Genomic DNA, 22,234 nt, shown 5'->3' on the forward strand with positions numbered 1-22,234 from the left:
GACCCTTTCTTTCTGGATTGAGCTGAGGATTTCCCAAATGAGAAGGCAGAGCAAGGACAGGCTCCATAAAAAGGCCTAAAGCCTCCCCGCAAACCCACCCCTAGAAGGAAGAACACTGGGTCAGAAGCTCATTTGGTTTCCATCAGCCATTTTACAGATTTCCCTTAGGCTACAGCAGTACACAGCTAGGAGAGCTCAGTTCTGGGCCCTCTATTGGCCAGTTTCATCATGGGCAGACAGGTGAGCAGAGCAGTGTGTGACCCCTTGTCCAATAAGGCAGGGGTGGGGAACATCCGGCCCTTGGATACAGCCCTCGAAATCTAGCCCTGCCAAGCCCTCACCAAAGAGAAGCAGTTCCAGCCGTCACATTAACGGTGAGTTTATTAAATGTTTGACCAAATATAGCAGGCTAATTTTTAAATTGATAATTTTGTATGGCCCGCGAATGATGTTATAAATATCCAAATGGCCCCTTGGCAGAAAAAAGGTTCCCCACCCCTGCAATAAGGCAACAGAATAAGGGCTGACCCCTGGAGGATGACACTCAGGCTCTATTGCTCAATGACAATGAACTCTTCCAGGCAGATGACGACGGCCTATTGACCTCAGTTTTGCAACATGGGAACAGCAACTGTTTCTTATCCATTAAGAAAAAGAATCCAGATTTCCTCCTGGGGAGTATCTAGGGCAAGGCTATAAGAAAAAGTTTTCTTACATTCTGAACAAAGTGGGATTCCAAAGATCATGACAGACACAAAACATGCAGCTAAGCAGGCTCCAGATGGTCCACGTGGTCGGATCACTCAACAAATGTTGCTTTTGGTATCAAATCCTGGAGCAGATCAGTGTCACAGTTAATCCCACTGCATCCATGAGATCTCCCAAGCTTCTCTTGACTTGCACACCAACTTCCAGCCAAAGAAGACTGAGGGCTGAATGGTACCTAATTGGGAAGGTCACAAACACGCCAACAAAACCAGGATCCACACTGACAAGCAAAGGCTAGAGCAGTGAGCCAAAACAGAAAGCTCTCTCCCTGCAGACACCTAATGAGGGTCAGTGCAACATGCTTGTTCCACAGCCCCGGCCCCAACACAGAGGCATCAAATGTCTTTTCAAGCTCAGGCTGCACGTGGAGAGGACAATAAAAGGAGGGGAGGAAGGTGAGGCGGGGAAGAAGTTTCCACCCAGATTTCCAAGGAGAACTCCGCAGGCGGACAGAGGCTTAGACAAAAAGCAAAAACCAAGGAAGGTATGAGGAGTTATCAGTTTTCCATTCTTTGCAAATTTAAATGAGAAGCATGGGGGTCCTGAGTCCAACACCAAGGCATCCTGGGCTATTAAGTTCTTTTCTGTGATCTTGGCCTCATACCAGCAGATACTGTCTTCACCCTCTGAGCTCCCAGTGGACAGACTGCAGGGAAAGGCACATCACAGCAGCATTGCCCTAGGGTGGGTGGGTTTCCTGAACCAGAGTCAGAGGTCCTCATGTATGACCATGGGAATACAGTGTCCCTGCATTCAAAGCTCCAGGGACAGGACGCAGTCCATGACTAGCTGTTGGAGAATGGAGAAGACCACTGGGCTGTGTGGTCAGGCCAGCGCCTGCTCCTCCTACATCTCATGGTGACAGCCACAATGGGGGTGGCAGCAGGAAGACTCAGTAGAAACGCTTCCGGCTCTGTTCCTGCCACTTGTTGTAGAGTATGATCCCAATGACAACGGCAAACACAGAAAACACCAGAGAGAAGAACACGATGAGGAAGAGGGCCAGGCCACTCAGGGGCGGCAGTGGGGCTGTCACTGAGGAAGCCAGAGAGAAAAGCAAGTCAGCACCCGGGAGCCTACCCCACTGGGAAAGACCACCCAACAAGCTACAAGCCTTAAGGTTCTGATGCCCATTTCTGCGAGCCAGAGCTCAGACTCTCCCTTTCCAAATGCTTTAATTGGAAAATGAAGACGCCGCCTCCTGCTCATCTTTAACCTGGAGACAAGTGACAAGCAGCTGTCGGTGCTCCATATTCCTCAGGGGAGGGACAGAGAGGAGACAGCCCTGCGAGCTGTGGGTGTGCAGGTCCCTCAGCCCTCCCCCAGGACTGCGACCCCTCTGCCACTGTGGGCCGTTTTTCCCAGGGTCCCCATGCTCACTCTCAGGCAGCTTCATGTTGTCCACCGAGGGCAAGAACACATCTCGATGCAGCTTCTCCTCTTCTGGGGTTCTCTCCACTGTCAGCTCAAATAGCTTCAGGGAAACAATGTCATGGTTGTCTAAAGGAAAAAGAACAAGGACTGCTCATGGCCCCTCAAAAAGAGGTATCTTGCAGTATCTTGGCTTAAGCTTCCGATTCCACAGCTAACTAGCAGTGACCTTGAAAAAATAACTGCAACCTCTGTTTTCTAATCTAAAAATAAGGATAAGGGCCTTAGTTGGTTTGGCCCAGTGGTTAGAGCATTGGCCAGCAGACTGAAGGGTCCCGGGTTTGATTCCAGTCAAGGGCATGTGCCTTCGGTTGCAGGCTAGATCCCAGGCCTCTATCTGGGCATGTGAGAGAGGGATCAAGTCAATGTGTCTCTCTCACATTGATGTTTCCTTCTATCTGCCCCCCCTTCCATTCTCTCTGAAAAGCAATGGAAAAAAATATCCTTGGGTGAGGATTAAAAAATAATAATAAAATAAGAATAAGGAACTGAAATATTCTATATTATTCCGTATTGAAAGTTTTTAGCAAAAGTATGCATTACCACGATTAAAAATTTTAGAGAAAATACAAGAATGAAATCCCCTATGATACGTAAAACTTTCCAGCACAGTGAGAGGAGGCTCAGCAGCACTTCAGCTTCCCTTTGATGGGAACACACACGCAAGATAGGAAAGGGCCTCACGGTGGTGGTATGATGGCTGCAAGCAGAGCACAGCCACGGGCATGGACCAACACATTTCCTTTCCTGACTGGGCCTAATGCTTTGCGGCTCCTTACAACTGTGACCCTGTATCTTACTAACGATTACCGGAGAAAGGATCAAAGAATTAGGGACTCTAATTTCTCTCTTTTTAAAGCATCATTTCATGTGTTTCAATACACTAAGGTTGTACATCTTACTGATGCTCGAGTCTACCCATTTTGGTCCAGTGGGAGCCTATTCAACGTGGCTTCTCAGTCTTTTTACATGAACCCAGAAGTTTTTAAAGATGTTTAAAATTTTTTTATTTTATTGATTTTTTTTTTTAGAGAGAGAGGAAGGAGAGGAAGAGAGAAACATGGATGTGAGAGCACGCTCCCTACTGGGATGGAGCCCACAACACAGGCATGTGCCCTGACTGGGAATCAAACCGGCAACCTTTCAGTACACGGGACAACACTCAACCAGCTGAGCCATCCGGCCAGGGCCCAGCGTTTTTGATAGCTTCCTTGCTTTTCTGGGAAGTTTCCACTTGTACACATCTTGCCATAGATCTGCCATTTCTCCAAGAAGCTCTTCTTCCTCTCAGTGGAGGCCGTTATTAAAATATTTTTAAAAAATATGTCTTACCCGGCCGGGCGTGGCTCAGCGGTTGAGCCAGGATCCAGGTCGACCTAGGATCCAGGCGATCGGGGTTCGATTCCAGATCAGGGCACATGCCCGGGTTGCAGGCTCAACCAATGACTCATCATTCATGTTTTTATCTCTCTCTCCCTCTCCTTTCCTCTCTCTGAAATCAATAAAGATATATTAAAATATATATATATATATATGTCTTTATTGACTTCAGAGAGAGGAAGGGACAGGGAGAGAGAGATAGAAACATGAATGATGAGAGTCACTGATCGGCTGCCTCCTGCACAGCACCGACTGGGGATCGAGCCTCAACCCAGGCATGTGCCCTGACCGGGAATCAAACCCTGATCTCCCAGATCCTAGGTCAATGCTCAACTGCACAGCCACGCCGTCTGGGCCAGAAGTCACCTTCACTAGGAGTGCTAATGCATGGTCAAGACACGGTACAGAGCAGTGTGTTCAGAGCGGGATGGCTAGAAACAGGAGCATGTCTACACATGGCACTCAGAAGCCTGGGGCCAGTCAGAGAGAGGGACAGCAGAGTCACAGGGAAGCCTTGCTAAGCGAAGGGGAACTGAGTACATTAGGAGGGGGGGAGAGGAAGCTGACTAGAAAGGCAGCACCAGAAACAGAAAAGTGTGGAACTCAAAACACAGGCTGGAGAGCTGGCTCCACGAAGAGGCAAACACTGCTTTCCCTTAGCTCCGACCATCTCCTGGGACAGCTGTCTGAGGACAGCCTAAGTCTGGGGTCTTAAGGAATCTGGGTATGAGAACACAGGAAGATAAGCACTCCCAGGGCACCTGCTTCCCAGAGTTCGGCTTGTCTGACTCCCCCCTCTGAGGGGCCTCGCGAAGGCCTAGCTACCGAGACGTGACCTCAGTCAGGGCAAATTAGAAGTGCAGTGGCAGCACCTGAGAGATCCCCAGTGATGGAGGAGGTGCCAAAGTAGTAGCCCCTGGGCAGGCGGACCCCGGGCACCTCAATGCAGTCCCTCCACTCATGCTTGCCATCGATGTCCATCATTATCTAGAATAAAAAGAAGAGAGAAATCAGGGCCAGGCCACGGGAGAAAGAGCCAGACAGCCCACACTGCCAACTGGTCCAGAACAAGCACTCACCGTCAGATGCCTCTTGACATAGCGAATCACAAGGAAGGTGTCATAATGGAGGTTGCGGACAATGGCCGTACAGCCACCCAGCTCTGTGGGCCGCCCATCCCGCTCATGATCATAGCTGAGGGAGCCATTGTTGACCATGGCTGAGATGTAGGGGAACACCCGCTAGGAGAGCAGGGAAGGAAGAGCAGAGGACAGTGAGGAAGTACTCTCAGGAATGCCTGGGCAATCAGCAACAGGAACCACGCACATACAAGCTGAGCACCTTACAGAGACCAGACAACAGCCCGGCCTCATTGTTAACAACCCGCTAGCACCCACACTCAAGGGATATGGCCCAGGAAGTGACTCACTCTGTACTTGTCTTCAGGAGTCCCCTTGCTACAAATCTGGGTGGGTCTAAAATGGTCCCTCTGGCTCTGGAGCCTGACTCTAATCTCTCAGATCACTATTTTGCACTGTTCTTCTGCCCCAGACTAGTGGCTTTCTTTTTATGTATATTTACCCAACTGCCATGTAAACTTCTTTAAGAAAAAAATAGTTTATTATGCTTCTTTGCATGTCTCCAACTTAGCCCATCCCTTCTCCCCCAGAGTGTTTTGTACACAACAGGTATTCCGAAAATACCTGTTTAGTCAGGGGAATCTTTCCATTCAGGATAGCTCCTTCCAAATTCTAAAATCCTATAAGCATATGATGCTAAATGGATCAAGACTCAGAAGAGCAGCACTACCAGAACCAGGCTGCTAGGTGGTATTCTCCAGTCAAGATGACTGTTTTAGCCAAAAAAACCTTTGAGCCCAGTTAAGCTTCAGCCACACACAACTTCTCCCAATAATACACAGGGCAAGGATCTCCCACCGTAAGTTTCCCCAGGTCCCACCCATATTCCCACCTACTTCAGAGGCCCTCTCTCTTCAGTAGAGTTGTAGGAGCAAATTCTTCCTTCGAAATAATGGGCTAACCATTCTAGAGCAAGCCCAGTGCTAGGCAGTGCAGATGGAAGGAGAGGATGCGTGACACATGCCACGAGGTGAGTTGCACACCCCCACAGCCAGCATGCAAGGTGAAGACACACTCAAAACCAGAGGCTGGTGGTTCTTGAGACAAGAGCCACGTGGATTCTAAACAGTAGCAAACGCTGGATGAACACACAGGGAATAAAGGATGGCCACGGTGGGTCAAGAACTGAGTACCTGGACTCCTGGAGAGTATCGCCTCTTCTGGGCCTGAGAGGGTCCAACAGGTTTGAAAACAAGAGAGGGCACAGAAGACAGGAGACCAAGTCAGAAAGAAACAGCCATGGAAGAGCAAAGGCACAGCTGTGGTGGACGAGCAAACCAAGCTCAATCCCAAAACAGAAATTTAGGGTCTGTGGAGGGCATTCAAATCCTTATACCTCCCAAAGTTATAGACAAAGCTATATGCACAGGTACCTGCACATTTTCTGAGGACAGGAGTGTTACTATCACCAGATCCTCGAAGAGGTCCTCTGGGAAGACCTCTCTAAGGTCCTGAAGCTTTCAGAAGCTTCATAAAACACACAGAAGACAAAAAGCCCAGCACTGGAGAGGCTGTGAAATTAACACGAATCCAAAGGGAACATTTACCCTCTAGTTGAGCCTATGGACATATTATTTCCAAATGACTGTATCACACCATCCAAGCTGGCCCCACTTACATCTCTGAGCCACAAGTTTGTACCCAGGCTGTAGTATTTCTATAGCAAGGGGAGAGACAGGAGTGACAAACAGGGCTAAGTTCTTCCAAAGTCAAGATGTCCTTTACTGCCCAGGATCTCAGAATATGGCTAGTGTCCAGAAGACAAAAAGCCCAGCACTGGAGAGGCTGTGAAATTAACACGAATCCAAAGGGAACATTTACCCTCTAGTTGAGCCTATGGACATATTATTTCCAAATGACTGTTGTCACTCTAACCTACAACATGTGGGCAAGGCAAAGCTAAGTGGGAAAGTTGAAACATGACAGATGGTTCAAGGATATTTAGTTTTGCTCCAGAAAACTGCTACAGTTCTAGCAATAAGAGATGCCTACACAGGCTCAGTTCAGCCCTGCCCTGCGGGAAGGGTGAGTGAGGGTGCAGAGCCCCAAGCATTCCTTCCTCTGATGCTTCCTGAGAACCTATTAGCAGCTAGGCCTGTTCCAGATGCTTTGTGTTCAATGGGAAACAACATAGACAGGTACCTGCTCTCATGGAACTGACAGTAAAGTGGAAGAGACAAATGATAAGTAAATAAAATTTCAGACAGTGATAAACACTATGATGAAAACAAAGCCTTGGGAATGCTCTCTGAATCTAGACAGATATGAAGAAAAAGAGGGTAGGAGAGAACAGAGCCACATGGCTATTGCCAAGATATCTGCAGAATGTCCCTAGTGAATGTGACAGTGACGAGAATAGGTAGCATTTCCTGAGAGCTCACTCTGTGCCAGACACTATCAGTAATGAGTACATATGCATTCCTTTATCACAACCCATGAGGTTATAGTACTGGTCCTCCCATTTCACAGGTAAGAAAACTTTTTAAGTGAACACAGGTATTGCTCTGGCCAGTGTAGCTCAGTTGGTTGGAGCGTCATCTCATGCACCAAAGGCTGAGTTTGATTCCCGATCAGGGCACATACCTAGGTTGAGGGTTCAATCCCCAGTCAGGGAGCGTACAGGAGGCAACCAATGTTCTCTCTCACTTCTCTCTCTTCTAAAATCAATAAGCATAGCCCAGTGGCTCAGCGGTTGAGCATCGACCTATGATCCAGGAGACTATGGTTTGATTCCCAGTGAGGGCACATGCCCAGGTTGTGGGCTCAATCCCCAGTGAGGGGCGTGCAGGAGGCAGCCAATCAATGACTCTCTCATCCCTGGTGTTTCTGTCTCTCTCTTGACCTTTCCCTTCCTCTTTCTGAAATCAGTAAAGATATATTTAAAAAACAAAATAGCATATTCTCAGGTGAAGATTAAAAAAAGAAACAGAGAGACCAGAGAGAGAGAGAACACAGGTATTAAGTAGTGAAAGGATTTGAAACAGGTAGTCTGGCTCAGTCACTCTGAGAGCTACACTGCTCTCAATATCTACCAATATGAAAAAATGCTAAGTATAGTCTATGAGATACAAAAACAAAACAAAACTAGGTCTCCACCTTGAAACACAAAGAAACACTGGGGAATGGTTCCAGATCAAAGGAAGAACAGACATGACAACTGAACACAATATAGCACCTGGGATTTTCTTTTGCCATAAAGGACATGTTTGGACAACTGGTAAAATCTGAATAAGGTCAGTAGAGTAGTTAATAGTATTGATATCAATATTAAGTTCCTGATTTTAATCATTGTGATGTGGTTATGTAAGGGAATTCTTTGTGTTTAGGAAAAACAAGTGAAGTATTTAGGATTAAGGGAGCATCATGAAGGCAATTTACTCCTAAGTAGTTCAGAAAAATACACACAGACACAGACAGAGAGACAGAGACACACACACACAGATAAAAGAAAAGGAAAAGCAAATGTAGTAAGATATTAACATTTTGGGGAATCTGGGTAAAGAGTACTCCAAACTCTTTGTTGTATTATAACTTATCTGTAAATCTGAAACTGTGTCAGCATTTTAAAAAGATTAGTCTGAATCTAGTATTTGCCACATTCTCAATTTTTCTATATAACTAAAAAACTTAAAAGGAAAATTCAAAAAAATGGTATGCTCATGTGATGCAAAGCTTTGTTTTTAAAAAGTTTTATGTTTTGCTTTTTTTAGCCTTTTCTGATTTTTCTATAATGAGCTTTAATATAAAAATAAGAACAAAAAAGTGCCCCTTCTGCAGCATCTCCCTTCAACCTCCATCTGATCCTCCCCTTGGACAGCAGTGGAACAACTGTCACTTCCACAGAAGACCCTTTTCAGGCTTACAAAACTTCTTAAGTCACTGGTCCTACAGTCATCTTCACCCAACTACCCTTTCTGCAGGAATCTAGGTCCAAAGGTGACAGGGTAACTCAGCAATGTCCATCCTACATAGAGTGAGATTCTCGTATTATTGGGCAGCATGAGAAGGCCCCTGCTCCCTAAGCCCCCAAACTACTATTGAGCTGTAAATCTTAAAGCTCTTCAACTGAGAACACTTGAAACGGGTGCCTCCAGCCAGCTGACGGGATTGAACCCTCAGGAAAGAAACATCTTCTCCTCGCCTTCACTCAATTCCAGCAGAAAACCATACATTTCTACTTCCCTGGAAAACTAGCTCTCACCAGCAAAGCTCAGCCTCACTGCCTACTCACACCAGAGCCTGCCAATATTCCCCACACCTACTTTCCAAAGGAGTATCTTGGAAAACATTACCTCACCTGGGACCAAAACAAAAACCCTAAATCACATCCACATTGGATGACAAGAGAATTTAAGAAGCGATGAAGTTCCTTTAAAAATGTAAAGATCCTCTCTGCCAACAACAAAGACACCAAGAGGGATCAGTGTCTCCAAAGGAATGTGTTTTTACACTGGATGGCACGATATTGTTAATTTTCTTCCAGTTTCAAAGAAGGAAAAACAATGATCACATTATAAACCATGGGGAGTGTCTCAAACTCGGCTTCCGTGCTGGCCTGGCCTGGGAAGAGCGGGGAGCCTTCTCCTCACACCAGCAGTCTCGCCTCCAGAGGGAGGCCCAGTGTCTCGCCGAAGGATGAGGGCCACGCCTGCAGAGGGCTGCGCTTCGGCGCTCTCCTTCCAGAAGGCCTAGTAATCATACTAATGTCAACTGAAAAAGACATTCCCGTTCCAAGAGTTCCTGCAACTTTTCATCAGCATCCGGGCTGTCATGAGGAACCATGACTGTCAGCTGATGACTTTGCAATGCCAAAAAAGATGACCAAGTTATGCTTGAATCAACATTTTAACAGAAAGCAATCCTGAGATATAGTTCACCCAGAATACCATTCACCTAGTTAAAGTCTGTAACTCAGTGGCTTTTAGTATATTCAGAGTTAAGACTGTGATTACCTCAACGAATTCTAGAACATTTTCACTGCCCAGAAAGAAACCCTTTGCCCACTAGCAGTCACTCTCCCCACTCCCACCCTCTAGCCCAGCTTCAGGCAACTTCTCCTCTTTCTGTCCCTATAGATCTGCCTGTCTGGACAGTTCATGTATATGGGATCATAAAAATGTCACCTTCTGTGACTGGCTTCTTTCACTTAGCATGTTTTCAAGGGTCATCCACATTGGAGCACATATCAGTGCTTCACTTCTTAATGCTGAGTGATAGTCCATTATAAGGACACATCGTATGTGTTTATCCATTCATCAGTTGGCCATTTGAGTTGAACTCATTTTTTGGCTATCATGAATAACGCCACTATGAACATTCACATAAAAGTTTTTATGTAGACATGTTTGCATTTCTCTTGAGTATGTACACAGGAGTAGAATTGCCAGATCATGTGAACTCTTATGTTTAACCATTTGAAGACCTGCCCAACTGCTTTCCAAAACAACTGCTCCATTTTCCATTCCTACCAGCAGTGCAAGAGGCTTCCAATTACTCCACAGCCTTAACACTTGTTATCATCTGTCTTCCACTTTAGCCATACAAGTGGGTGTGAAGTGACATCTCATTGTGGGATTTGTAATGTTTTTATTGACTTTTTTAGAGAGGGAGAAAGAGAAAGAAACATCAATGTGAGAGAGAAACAGCGATCAGTTGCCTCCCACACTCACCCCAACTGGGACTGGGGATTGAACCCACAACCTGGGTATGTGCCCGGACCAGGAATCAAACCAGCAACCTCTCAGTACATGGGACGACGCTCAACCAACTGAGCAACAGTGGCCAGGGCTGTGGTTTTCATCTCTGTCCCTAATGGCTAAGATGTTGAACATATTTTCAAGTGTTTACTGGCAATCCGCATATCTTCTTTGGGGCAATACCTTTTCAGATGCTTTGTCCATTTTTTTAATTGAGTTGCCTTTTTCATTATTGAGTTGTATCTAGAATATATAAAGAACTATTACAAGTCCCTTATCCCAGATACATGATAAATGTTTATTTTCTCCCAGTCTGTGGGTTATCTTTTCACTTCTTTGATGGTATCCTTCAAAGCACAAGTTTCTAATTTGGGTGAAGTCCAATTTATCTATTTTTTCTTTTGTGACTTTTGTTTTTGGTGTTATATCTAAGAAATCATTGCCTAATCCAAGGTCATGAAGAATTAACCCTGTTTTCTTCTAAGAATTTTATAGTTTTAGCTTTATCTTTAGTTCTTTGATTTGAGATAAAATTTGTGTATGGTGTGAGGCTGGAAAAACTTCATTATGCTCCCTGTGGATATCCAGTTGTTCCAACACCATTTGTTGAAAAGATTCTTTCCCCATTGAATTGTCTTGGCACCCTTATCAAAAATCAATTGCTCATGGGTGAAAGGGGAAAAGGGGGCAGGGGGAAACGGGAGACATCTGTAATACTGTCAATAATAAAATAAATAAGATAAAGTCATACTGGAGAAAGACAAATGGGTTTAACTATATCATAACCTTTAAAGGTTCTTAAATATTTGAGCTATTAATATTAAATCCAAAATTGCAAACAAAACAAAAAAAATCAATTGCTCATAAATGTGAAGATTTATTTCTGGACTTTCAATTATATCCCAATGACCTACAGATCTGTCCTTATGCTAGTACCATACTGTTTTATTACGATAGGTTTGCAGGAAGTTTTGAAATCAGGAAGTGTGAGTCCTCCAGCTTTGCTCTTCTTTATCCAGATTATTTTGCCTATTCTGATTCTCTTTAATTTTCATTGATTTTAGGATCAGCTTATCAATTTCTGCAAAGAAGCTAGCTAGGCTTTTGACAGACAGGGACTGCATCAAATCTGTAGATCAATGTGGGGAATATCGCCATCTTAACAATACTAAGTTTTCTGATTCATGACATGGGATGTCTTTCCATTTACTTATATGATCTCTAACCTCTTTCAACAATATATTATTGCTTTCAGAATATGTTTTTTAAATTTATTTCTAAGTATTTTGTTGTCTAGTTAAATTTATGTCTAAGTATTTTATTCCATTTTGATGATAGTGTAAATGGAATTTTCTTACTTTCATTTTCTGATTGTTCAATGCGAACATACAGAAATACAACTAAGCCCTGGCCAATGTGGTTCAGTGGTTGGAGCATCGGCCAATATACCAAAGGGTCTTGGGTTCGATTCCTAGTCAAGGGCATGCACCTGGGTTGCAGGTCCAATTCCTGTCCCTAGTCCGGGAATGTGTGGGGAGGCAATCAATTGATGTGTCTCTCTCACATCGATGTTTTTCTCCCTCTCCTCTCCCCCTCCCTTCCACTCTCTAAAAATCAATGGAAAAAATATCCTCACTCCTAGGGTGAAGATAAAAATTTAAAATTTATAAAAGAAATACAATTGATTTCTGTATGTTGACCTAGTACCCTACAACCTTGCTGAATTCATTAATTCTAATAGTTGTGGATTCTTAGGATTTTCTATATATAAGATAATGTCATCTGCAAATAGAAGTAGTTTTACTTCTTCTTTTCAATCTAGATGTCTTTTATTTTCTTGCCTGTCCTGATCAGAACCTCCAGGATTATGTCAAATACAAGTGGCAAAAGCAGAGTCTTTGTCTTGTTCCTGGCCTTAGGGGAAAAGATTTCAGTCTTTTACAATTAAGTATGGTGTTATCTGGGGGTTTTCATAGGTGCCCTTTATCAGGTTGAGGAAGTTCCCTTCTCTTCCTAATTTGTTAAGTGTTTTTATTACCACAAAGAGGTATTACATTCTGTCAAATACTTTTTCCTACATCTAATGCTATGATCAAATGGTTTTTGTCCTTTATCCTATTAATATGATCTATCATATTGATTTTCAGATATTAAACCAACCATTAATTCCTAGGATAAATACACTCAGTCATAGTATATAATCCTTTTTATATGTTGCTGGATTTGGTTTGCTAGTATTTTGTTGGTAATTTTTACATCTATATTCACAAGAGATATTGGTCTGTAGTTTTCTTTTTTAATATGTTTTGATTTCAGAGAGAAGAAGGGAGAGGGAGAGAGAGAAACATCAGTGATGAGAATCATTGATTGGCTGCCTCCTGCACCTTCCCCTCTGGGGATCAAGCCTGCAACCCACGCATATGCCCTGACTGGGAATCAAACCATGACCTCTTGGTTCACAGGTTGACACTCAACCACTGCGCCACATTGGCCAGGCGGTAGTTTTCTTGTGCTATCTTTATCTGGTTTTAGCATCAGGGCAATACCAACTCAAAGGATGAGTTGGTAGTGTCCTTTCCTTTTATATTTTGTAAGGGTTTGAGAAGAATTCTATATTAACTCTACTTTACATATTTGGTAGAATTTTCCCAATAGTTCCTCATAGACAGACATGGTAGGAAGTGAGTTGAGCAGCAAAGTCATGTGCACTCTGGTGACAAGGAAACAAGAAGCCAGAGAAACGTTTTCACTACAGCTGCTTTAGGGATTTGATGAATTGTTCCACAGCCCTCCTGCTGGCTCCTTGTCCTCCTCATCCAGCACATCTACACATGACATTTGCAAGCTTTTAAAAGGTACCATATTTGTCTTCTTCTCCTTATGTGCTCAAAATAATAAAGCGAAGTAATAAGACCGTGGTCTCTGGAGTCAAACCCATTACCACTGTGTCACTAACAAGTATTTTTTAGCCTTTCTGGACTTTGGTTTCTTACCCATGATGTAGGGATAAAAATAACATATACCCCAAAATACTGTTTTGACAAGTAAATAATACATGTAAAAGTGCATGGAACAATGGCTGGCACCTTTTGTATCATATCATAGTAAACCATGCTGCTAACAAAACACATCTGATCTTAGCCTCCAAGGTAGTTCCAGGTCATTGGGATGTAGAAAGGAGTACACTTTCTATACTCTCTGCACTGAGTAGAAGCTCTAAGAACGGAAATTGCACAGATCATATGAGAATAATAAATGTCTCCATTCTCAAGAAAATCCACCTGGCAGAAGAAAACAGTGAGTGGGAGGTAAAAGATCATAAGTCCAGCCTCTGGAATCAGCTGGACCTGTGTTCAAAATCTGATTCCACCTTATACTGGCTGTTACCCTGAGCTAGGTACTTACCTTCTCTAAGCTTCTGTTTACTTACTGGTAAAATGGGAAAAATAATACTAACTATAAGGAAATTTGATGAGGATTAAGACAGTATTTGTAAAGTGCCCAGCACAAAATTGCCACCCAGTAAACAAAAACTGCTTTTATTCATTTTTCAAAATTTAGTTTTATTTTTAAAATTTGTTTAATAAATAAATAATAAGAAAACAAGGACCCAATATTGGTCCAGGGCTTCTCAATCCTGGCTATACATGTGACTCACCTGGAGAGCTCTGAAAAGTAAGGCTGCCTAAACTTCATCTAAGACAAAGGGAATCAGATTCTGAGATTGGGCATGGACATCAGTCTTTTTAAAAGCTCTCTAGGTAATTCCAGTGTGGGGTTGGGAGTGAGTACCATAACAGCTAGCCAGAAAAGTCCTGCTTTTTACATTCGCCAACTAATTTTTCTGATTAACAGCCACTTTTCTTATAAAATAAGCCCATCATATCTGCCCTCTCAAAAACTAGTATCTGGCAGTTTTAACAATTCACTTCTGGGAGAAACGAGAGGCAGGTTTAAAACTCCAGTCAGGTCCTGAAGTCCAGGCCTCTTATTCAGACGCATTTCTACCTACCACTATTTCCTTAGCATGACTGCAAACCTAGTCACGGCAAGCCCCTCATTAGAATCCTTTAATGCACTTACCCCCTTAGAATACAGTCCAGATTCCTTAACGGGAACACCACCCTTCAGAAACTGGCCCCACCGTGTGCACGCTGAGATGAGTCACATACACGCAGAGTGCTCTGCTGCTGGTCTAAACAGCCAAACCACCAACCACCCAAGGAGACAGTGTTCAATGTCAGTGGCCAGTGAATATGCCAGAGAGAACAGTGTTAATACAAAAGAATGCAATGTGAATGGTGACCCCTGGAACTGTGCAACATGGCAAGACTGCTGGCTCCTTTTCTCCTTTTAGCCTCATCTCTCTCTGATCCCCCTTTTTGTCCTCACACGCATTGTCCCTTCTCTTACTTCATCACCTTAACACATGCTTTTCCCTCAGCATGAAACATTGGTTCTTCATTCTGTGAACTTCAATGTAAATGTCACTTCCTGGAAAAAGTCTTCCCCAACCACCGCTGCCACCATCGCCACCACCACCCAAGACCCGCCCCAGGTTAGAGGCTGCTGCTATGCCTACCTTTCGAATCCCCCAGTTCACCCACCAGCACTCTCACACATCAGTGCTGAGTGCAAGGACCATGATGGTCTTGCTCAAGATTCCCTGGGCCTGGCACCTAGACAGGGCTTGATGACGGTGGAGTGAAGAGGGGCCTACAAAAAACTGTAACTGACCCACAACAAAAGGTTATTCTCCTAACTCTGGTTTCACTTTCCACATTCTCTAAGGTGAACTCTGTGGGAAATGTAAAAAACTGCTGAATCTGGGTGTTGCATATACAATGATCTGTTCTTCCAATTTTTTTATAAGTTTGAAATTTTTCATATACTTTTGGGGTAAAAATAAAGTGAATCCTACCTCCATTCCTAATCCTTCCTTTCTTGCTAAATATTATTTAGCTACAGGATCCCCAGCAACAACCTGTCATAACCGTTTTCCCACCATCTGATGACAGGGCAATCAGGCAAAGAGTACCTACCTGTTGCTACCGTAAGAAAGTACTAAAGAATCTCTTATTGCAAAAGAGATCACGTTGAATCAGATGGAGTTTGCCATGGAGTTTAATACTTTGGGAAAGTATTAAAGAATCCTTAGGGTCTGCTAACAAAAAGCAAAAAGCTTCTGTCAACAGCCAGATACTGGGTTCCCACAAAATCCTGAGCCTTCACCCATTTCCTCTGATAGCCTTCCCTAGAGAAGAGAATGGCTGTTGAGGTCTGAGAAGAGGAAGAAGAAAGGGATGCTGGAAAGGGTGAGCAAGCTGCAGGAGGACATGGCAGTGATGTATTAAGTCATCAGGGAGCTTAGTTACATAAAGTCAGCTTGCTTTGATGCTGGCCTAGTAGCCAAATCACCAACCAGACAGGCATGCTCACTTCCAGCAACTGTCTAATGTGCACAAGACAGAACACCATTAATGCTAAAGAGAAAACCCCCATTCAGACGCCATTCCCAAAAGACTGCACCATGAACAGCTTTCTCTAGAAAAAGCCCTGAGAAAGGCATTAACTTTTCAAGTTCAATAGATGAAGAAAGTAGCAGCGAACCCCTCACTTCCTAGCCCCTCTGTTCCCTCCTGAACAGCATTCCTGAGGCAGAGGACGGGGACGTCCATGTGGCTGCCCTAAGCTCTGACACTTGCCATTACCTCTTGCTGCTTCTCCTCATTGGGGTAGGTGTCTACAAATACTCCCAGCCCCACAAATTTGTCCATGTTTCCAAACACAGGCCCTAGAGAGAGAGAACAGATGATGAACAATGAAATAAAGCCGAGAGTTGATAAAGGAATAATATATCTCTATGACGAAGGAAAAAGTAAAAAAAAAAAAAAAAAAAAATGACTCTCAGGCCTCAGTTAAGACAAGAAAACATATGTAAAAGCACCCAGAAAAGTACATGGCCTGTAACAAGCACCCGATAAACAGCTGTAGTTGTTACTGACAGCAGGGGAAAGAGAGAAGGCCACTGCAAACTTGTTTAGCACTACTTGTTTAGCTGCTCCCGGACCCCGACTGGCCGCTATGGCACCCCTAAAGAATTTTGCTTCGCAAACACTTGGTGATGACCATGCCCTTAAGAGATCTGAATTCCCAAGTTTGACTTCTTATTGCAAAAGAGATCAGGTTGAATCAGGTGGAGTTTGCCATCTACTTTGGGCTATGGCTCCTACACAACAGGGGAAAACAGACACTCGACTCCTAACTCAGGAGCTCTGAGATTGGTCACTGTGAATGCCCAGAAGGAATCTGTTCACTCAATCATTAGTGTTCAGGACAGCCAGTGCTTTCACCTAGTCAACAGGCCAGGTGGATTCACAGGGAAATAAAGAACTAATAAGCAAGAAATCACCCCAGGATGAGTCAAGGTCAGCTGCTTATGAGGACTCAGACCCCATTATAGAGACTAGACAGGCCAGTCTTCATCCACAGACATCAACGGAGAGGGAAAACAGCTGGCATTGTGGGGACGTACCCTTCTCAAAAAGAGGGCACATGAAAAAGCAGGTTGGTCACACCCTACACGAGAGCAACCCAGGGTCCCAATACCTGGCTGCATCCGATCCTTTGTGTACCAGATTGCTAAGCCATCCCCATGCAGATTCTTCTTCCCTTGTCCATGGATTTTGAAGTGCACCTGCAACTCCCAGTCTCTCAGGAAACATGGCTGAAGTGAAAAAACACATTGGGATCAATGAGGATCATGAAATGCAAAATCCCTCAAGCCCTCATCAGCAGTATACAGACTAGGAAAACACAAATGCAGGTAACACAAGGCTAAGGATTAAATCTGAAATCTAAGACTTGCTAAATGTTTGTGTAATAAAATTAAACTGATAGAGCCATTCAACTATATATGAGATTTAATATGAAACATGAATAAACCACCTAATTTTCTTCAACATCGCCCAACAGAAACAGGATAGTACTCCGAAGCTGGAAAAGACACCAAAACACCACATGAGACTATCATCCTACACACATCCAGCAAAGCGTCTCAGCCTGTAGAGTATAGGTGGCTAAATCAACTCATCTGCGGCTTAAGATCACCCCTCCGATAGAAAGACCCTAAAAAGCTTAGATTTAAAGAAAGGTCAAAGCCTCACTCATTGTACAAGAATAAGAAAAACGAGGTCATTATGCAAAGGTTTCCAGGAATAATTAGCAGAGGCTATACACAACTCTAATTAGTTAGATTTGGCCCTATGCCAAGCTGAGAGGGAAGCTGGAGTTCCCATGAGAAGGGGTAAGTTACAATCCCCCAAACTTCATGCGCGTGGACAGAAGCATAAATGCACCAAAGGAGAACACCCCCAACCTCACTGCATCTGGTGGGAAAATTTTAAGGAGGTAGGTATGAATCAGACTCCTGTTTCTTTTTTCTGAACTGTGTAGCAGACCTTGGAAAAATGGAGGAGGTAAGTCTCTAAATAGTTGAACACTTTCAAATAGAAACCACAGTAGGTATTTGGTTTAGAGAAGCTCCTGGTTAAAGTTCACCATGAAAAAAGAAGAGGAGGAGCAGACAGACCAAAGGGGTTCCACCAAAGGGTCTCCTAATAGATTGTCCTGGCTCTTAAGCAACATATTGTTACATCATTTTCAGTTTTTAGTTTAATTTCTGGGAAATCTTCCAAAAGTGTTAGTATTAGAAGTATATAGTCCAAATAAAAGGGGTACGGATTCTTCTGAATTCACCAATGAGCCCTGAAATCTCCAACAACTTACCCTACTCTGACAAACCCAGTCTCTGTGTTCTCATTCTGGGCTCTCATCTTCCTGCTCTTACATTATTTCAGGGCAAAAGTGAAATTCACTGGCAGAAAGCTGCCCCATACCCAGTGGGTGGGTATTATGTCCTGGGAAGAGAGCAGGGCCAGAGAGGTTCAAACTGAGCCAATAGGTGTCTACCACTTATCTTTGGCCTCGTGTAGCACAATGCTATACAGTTTTGCTCAGGGCTACATCTAACAGTGGTTCTGAACCTTTGTTGCATATTAGATATATTAGACTCACCTAGAAGGCTTTAAAAAAAAATCCCAATGGCCAAGCCATGCCCCGATCCAATTAAATCAGAATCTCTGGGGGTGGGATCCAGGTATCAACTCCAACGGACAGCCAAACTTGAGAGCCACTGCTCAAACCAATGCTTCCTATTCAAATACGTAATTCAGAAACAATTCCAAGGCTCTTTCTGATAGCCAGTTATCAAAAAATACATGTAGCAGCCCTGGCCAGTGGGGATCAGTAGTTAGAGCATTGGTCCGAGCACCAACGGTCATGAGTTTGATTCCCAGTCAAGGGAACATACCTGGGTTGCAAGTTCGATCCCCAACCCCAGTCAGGTCATGTGCAGGAGGCAACCAATCAATGTGTCTCTCTCACATCAATGTTTCTATCTTTTTCTCTCTTCTTCCCCTCTCCCTCCCTCCCTCCCTCTCTAAAAATCAATGGAAAAAATATCCTCAGGTGAAAAAACAAAAACACACAGGTAGCAGAGAATCTGAAAATGGGCAGGAAAACCAGAGCGTAGACTAGAATTGCTAAGAGTTATATAGAAACAGCTAGCAGGACAGCAGCAAAGTATCCAACCCTGGATATAATCATTTAGTAACCCAGAGACCTCCATCAATGAACCTTATAACAGATGTAGGACATAACACGCATATTTCTGTAACCATTTTAACTTTCCAAAGCTTTTTCATGTCTATCTCCACAACAACCCTGGTTGGCAATTAGAAGAGGTATTATGAAGTGCATCTGACAGATGGAGAAACTAAAAACTGAGAGTTTAACTAACCGCCTAGGGCTCACAGAGGGTGTGTGATACAGCTACACCTGGAGCCCGAGACTTTCAACTGGCAGCCCTTCACCTCTTCTACCAGAACACACTACTGTACACTGTTCAGGAACAAGCTCAGCACTACAATCTGGGTTAAGGGGCCAGCCTATGCAAATGGCTCATGTAGAAACTTCTCTTCTCCCTCTGCTCCTTCAGAACTCTCTGCACATAAAATGAACAGAGAGAAGAAATAGTGTTCTAATGATAAAATAAATAAATTTAAAAACAAACAAACCATGAAAAAGTGAGTTCTTAGCTTATGCAAATCTGAAAGTATTTGAGGATGCCAATGTCATTCCCAAAAGTAAAGCGGTCATAAAAGATTTAGAAAGAGCCCTGGAAACCAAAAAGCAAGCATCATCTTACACTTGTACAAAATCAGGGCAGCCACACCAGGAATACTGCACTCACTTCCTGCCGCCATACCTCAAGGAAGACAATGTAGCTAGAAAGGGTCGAGAGAAGGACAGATAAAATGACCAAGGGCTCAGCGTGGCTTTCACATGAAAATAAAACTTAAAATTAGCCTCCTCAAAGTGAAATAACAAGGGAGGAGGGAGAGAAACTGGGATGAAGTTTGGGATAAATTTAAAAGACCAGTCTTCTACTTTACAAAGCAAAGTAACTAAACCTCCAAGAAGTCATACAATCAAGTCAATCAGGAATTAAAGACATTTCAGAAAACAGAGTAAAAATGAATTATATGCTATAATTAGGGCAATAGAGAGCATTTCCCTAAATATCTGGTTTCACTATGGTCATCATAAGCTCTGAAATGAAAACCCTTAATATCCACAGAAGACAAAATACTGAGAATAGACAGTAAAATTAAGTCTATTCTTATGCCCCTGGCAAACTTTTTGGGTCACCAACACAGGAGGGAGGAAAACTCTTACCACCCGGTTCCACAGGGCACCCTGTTTACTTTGCATGTCTGGAGTAAGGCGGATATATTGGGTCATCACCATGGCGTTGCCCATCAGATTCCACAATGAGGAACTGCTAGTGCCCACACCTACAGGGAGGAAATATATCAGTTCACAGTCTTCAACACCAACACATTCAGAAAGCCACCACAAGGCACTCCAAAAGCTGGTTATCATCTTTCTTTCCCTTTCATGTCAATCTCCCACCTTCTATCACACATAAATCTTAAATCCTTACCATCTTTACAGCTTCCTTTCACAAGCCCTTCTGAGATGAAGACCCCAAAGCACACCAGAGCTGTTACTTTATCCATGCCACAGTGACCATAGCTCAGATCCATTCTCCCCTTTTTATATGTGAGTAAATTGTAGCACCAAGAAAGAAAAAAATTCCCCAGTTAAACCAAAATGAGCTTGATCCTCAGGCCTCTGGGGCTTAATCACATTCTTTAAACAATCCAAGCATGGCTTTACCAGATACCTCAGACTATAAGCTTCTTGAGACTAAGAACTGTGTCTGTATAACCCACAGCATTAGCAGAGACCCACACAGAGGAGGCACTCCATGCATCTAAGTGAACAAATAATTACCCTTAGCAGTAGTGTATATTCTCTTGCACTTGAGGTTTGTGTTTGTTTGTTTGCTGTCTCCCTACCCACACTCCAGCGGGAATACAGACTTGTGTTGGTTACGCCATCTGCACTGACTTGGGTCCCTTTGCAGTCAAATATATATATTGCCTGGTTGATAACCTCTCCTGGAAGTCTGTGCACCCTAAAAAGAGCAAAGCTACCAGCCTCTTTCATCAATAGGGCTTCTGGACTGGAGAAGAACAGGTGTTTTAACCAGCAACAGAATTTTATCTTCTTTCTCAGCCTGGCCAAGTTCTACCCCAGCTCTGCCTCCTCCTTTATTTCTAGCACATCTACAGCTCCATCCGGAGATCCGCTCATTGTTACTGCTCTCCATCACTCGCCCCCATTCGCGGTCCCCTCCCCTTCCCATATTCCTCCTGTCCAACCCCTACGTTCAGGCCTAATAGCCCTAGCGGCTTCCGAGAGCGCAGTTACGACCTGCGGGAAACATCAGTGCGGGGCAGGGGGTGGGAGAGAGGCTGACCCCTGCCCTTCCGACCCGTAGCTCCCAAACGCCGCGGGAGTCCCCGGGGGCCCCCACCCAGCGCCAGCAGCTTCCGGGGCACTAAGCCCACGCCGTCCACCTCTAGCGAGGGGCTCAGGTCCCGAAGCCCGCCCCGAGCACGACCACCTCGTCCGGGGCGCCTCACCCAGGTAGGGCTTCGACAGCGAGTGCTCCCGCTTCAAGTACTCGAACGTCTGACCCGCCCCGACTTTTCGGGGCCCCTGCCCAGATCCCAACAAAAGGAGGAGGAGCAACATCCTGGACCCATCCCGCGCCGACAAACGCCGCCACCGCAGCCACCACCCCGAGGGGTCCGGAGTGGCCGCCATCTTTCTCACCACTGTCCCTTCACCAAAAGTCCGCCCCATCTCACAAGCCATTGGCCCATGGAACTACCTGCCTCGCGTCCCATTGGCTGTCGTCGATTCCCCGGCCCCGCAGGTGAGCATTTCACCGATTGGCTGGCTTGGAATCAGTTGCCTTGCCAACCCAGACAGGGGGCGTGGCCAAGTGCCTGGACTCCCTGCTTTGCAATTGTCCCGAGCTCCGCTAGGCCTGCTGGGATACGTAGTGATTTCCATTTTGTCTCCGCAAGCTAAAGAAAATTTAAAGAGACGAAACGTTTCTTCTGTGACCTAGAGTCAGTTTAAAGAGATAAAACGTTCCTTCCTGTTCCACGCAAACGTTCTGACTTCTCTGCCATAGCGCCCTCTCCTCTGTGCGGATCAATCAGGAGGATAGAGAACTGAAAGGAGAAATAGACAAATACACAGTTGAAGTAGCTGGGAAATTGTCAAGAAAATTAGCAAATTTATAAAAAGACTTGAGCAGCACTACCAAACAACTTGACC

At 44.4% G+C, this 22,234-nt stretch overlaps 1 protein-coding gene across 2 annotated transcripts; it reads right to left on the minus strand.

Annotated features, from left to right (window-relative positions):
- Window positions 1-128: 128 nt before the first annotated feature.
- On the minus strand, window positions 129-21,712 carry LMAN2L (lectin, mannose binding 2 like). Of its 2 annotated transcripts, XM_087823702.1 has the most exons (9): window positions 21,529-21,712; window positions 20,213-20,331; window positions 17,024-17,141; window positions 16,126-16,208; window positions 5,852-5,884; window positions 4,659-4,820; window positions 4,452-4,566; window positions 2,149-2,268; window positions 129-1,803 (listed from the first exon to the last, which is right to left on the minus strand). In XM_087823702.1, exons 1-9 carry the CDS (start codon window positions 21,710-21,712, stop codon window positions 1,661-1,663), a joined length of 1,077 nt encoding a protein of 358 aa, XP_087679828.1. In that variant the 3' UTR covers window positions 129-1,660. The 2 variants fall into 2 exon arrangements, with proteins under 2 accessions (XP_087679828.1, XP_016074730.2); XM_016219244.2 differs by lacking the exon at window positions 5,852-5,884.
- Window positions 21,713-22,234: the final 522 nt, after the last annotated feature.

Source organism: Miniopterus natalensis, chromosome 13 (assembly GCF_054644295.1).
Source record: "Miniopterus natalensis isolate mMinNat1 chromosome 13, mMinNat1.hap1, whole genome shotgun sequence".
Taxonomy (NCBI): Eukaryota; Metazoa; Chordata; class Mammalia; order Chiroptera; family Miniopteridae; genus Miniopterus; species Miniopterus natalensis.

Coding starts and splice junctions, on each gene's coding strand:
- LMAN2L (XM_087823702.1), bottom strand. CDS start 21,712: ATGGCGGCCACTCCGGACCCCTCGGGGTGGTGGCTGCGGTGGCGGCGT. Junction 4,821..5,851: donor GATACTCTCCAGGAGTCCAG/GTACTCAGTTCT, acceptor CTGCTCTCCTAG/CGGGTGTTCCCCTACATCTC. Junction 1,804..2,148: donor CAACATGAAGCTGCCTGAGA/GTGAGCATGGGG, acceptor TGGCTTCCTCAG/TGACAGCCCCACTGCCGCCC.